The sequence below is a fragment of the Trypanosoma equiperdum genome (assembly GCF_001457755.1).
Source record: "Trypanosoma equiperdum strain OVI genome assembly, contig: ctg_1880, whole genome shotgun sequence".
Classification (NCBI taxonomy): domain Eukaryota; phylum Euglenozoa; class Kinetoplastea; order Trypanosomatida; family Trypanosomatidae; genus Trypanosoma; species Trypanosoma equiperdum.
Genome location: NW_027123927.1, coordinates 3020 through 4482, shown reverse-complemented (window position 1 = coordinate 4482; position 1463 = coordinate 3020). Strand labels below are relative to the sequence as shown.

The following is a 1463-nucleotide window of genomic DNA, read 5'->3' as shown; positions in this document are numbered from 1 at the left end:
TTTTTTTTTTCCTCCCCCCTCTCCGCCAAATTATCACGCGCTGGTACACATTACTTGTGAAGAAGTGAACAGTGCCCTCGGTTTTTTTTTGTTACCATCATTATCTTTTTTGCCAGTTTTTTTCGTCGTTGACCTTTTCCTTTTTCTTTTCTTCCGTTCCCTTGTCCATTTTTTTTTTCGTTTCTCCTTGCGTGGACACGATCATTAGTATTAGTAACATTATTCCCGTCATTATCATCATTTTTTTATGATCCTTTTTTTTTCTTTTCGTTAATCTGCTTGGTTCATCGCAGTTATTTTCCTTTGTTATCTCAGTGGGTCTTCAGGTGCCAAAGAGAAAGAAAAGAAGAATTTTTTTTTTTGTTGACGTTGAAATGCATGGCGTTCCCTATATTTTTGAAAGATGCAATCGAGCGAGAAGAACAATAGGAAGGAAATAAATGAGCAGAGCCCGTAAAAATTTTTTTAAAAAAAATATAAAAAATGTGGAGGAATGCATGTTCGTATTTAAATTTAGTACATAGGTGTATATACATATATACATATGATATAGTGTAATATAAAATGAATTATGTGCGATTGGTGAGACACGAATGGGAACAACACCAATAATGCAAACAGAAGGAAGGAAGGAAGATGCTATTCTTGTTTTTGTTTTTGTTTCTTTTTCCTACACTTATTGTAATTATTCTTATGCTCTTCCACTGGTTTCCTCTTTTCTTTATTATTTGTCATCTTTCTTTTTTTTTTCTTTTACTTCATCTGTCGCCCGGAATATGGTGGAAGTTGGAGGTCGTTGCCGAAAGAAAATGAATGGAATCAAAGCATTTTTTTCAGTTTTTTTTTTAAGAAAAAAAAGGAATAATCAAAACATGCGGCGCAACTCCCCTAATTTCCTTTTCCTTTTTGTTTTTGTTTTTGTTTTTTTCTGTCCTCGCCTCACTTTCCCTCCGATTGTCTTATTTTATCTTGCTTTCGTATCCGTTATAATACAGCTTGCTTAACTTCACATTAGCTGATTCTACAGCCACTTTTATTTCTGTTTTATTTCTGTTTTATTTTTGTTTTTTGTTTTTTTTGTTTTTGTTTTTGTTTAATGTGTTGCACAACGCTGGGGAAGAAAGGGGGACTGGAGGAAGAGTGAATGAATAAAATGAGAAAGAATAAGAAAGCAATTATATACGTGTACATTTGCATGTTTAAATTTATACGTAAAGGTGATTTTTTGTTTTCTTTTGTTAAAGGGTTCTGGACCTTCCCAACAATATTTATTGCATTTTGGTATTTAAACACTTCGTGTATTTGTGGTGTTATTATTATTATTATTGTTGTTGTTGCTCTGGTAATGATCGTCGTCTTTTTCGCTGTTGCATTTGTCGAGAAAAGAGGAGAAAAAAGCGTTAGAGGAAATAATAACAATAATAATAATTTTTTTTAAAAAAAAGACTTGAAGCAAGGGAAAA

At 32.5% G+C, this 1463-nt stretch overlaps 1 pseudogene across 1 annotated transcript in view; it reads right to left on the bottom strand.

Moving 5' to 3' along the window:
* Positions 1-1044: 1044 nt before the first annotated feature.
* The window catches only part of TEOVI_000590100:pseudogene, a 567-nt pseudogene continuing 148 nt past the window's right edge, over positions 1045-1463 (bottom strand). Inside the window, 2 exon segments of the mRNA in view lie at positions 1045-1428; positions 1431-1463. Of these exon segments, the coding sequence occupies positions 1045-1428; positions 1431-1463 (417 nt within the window).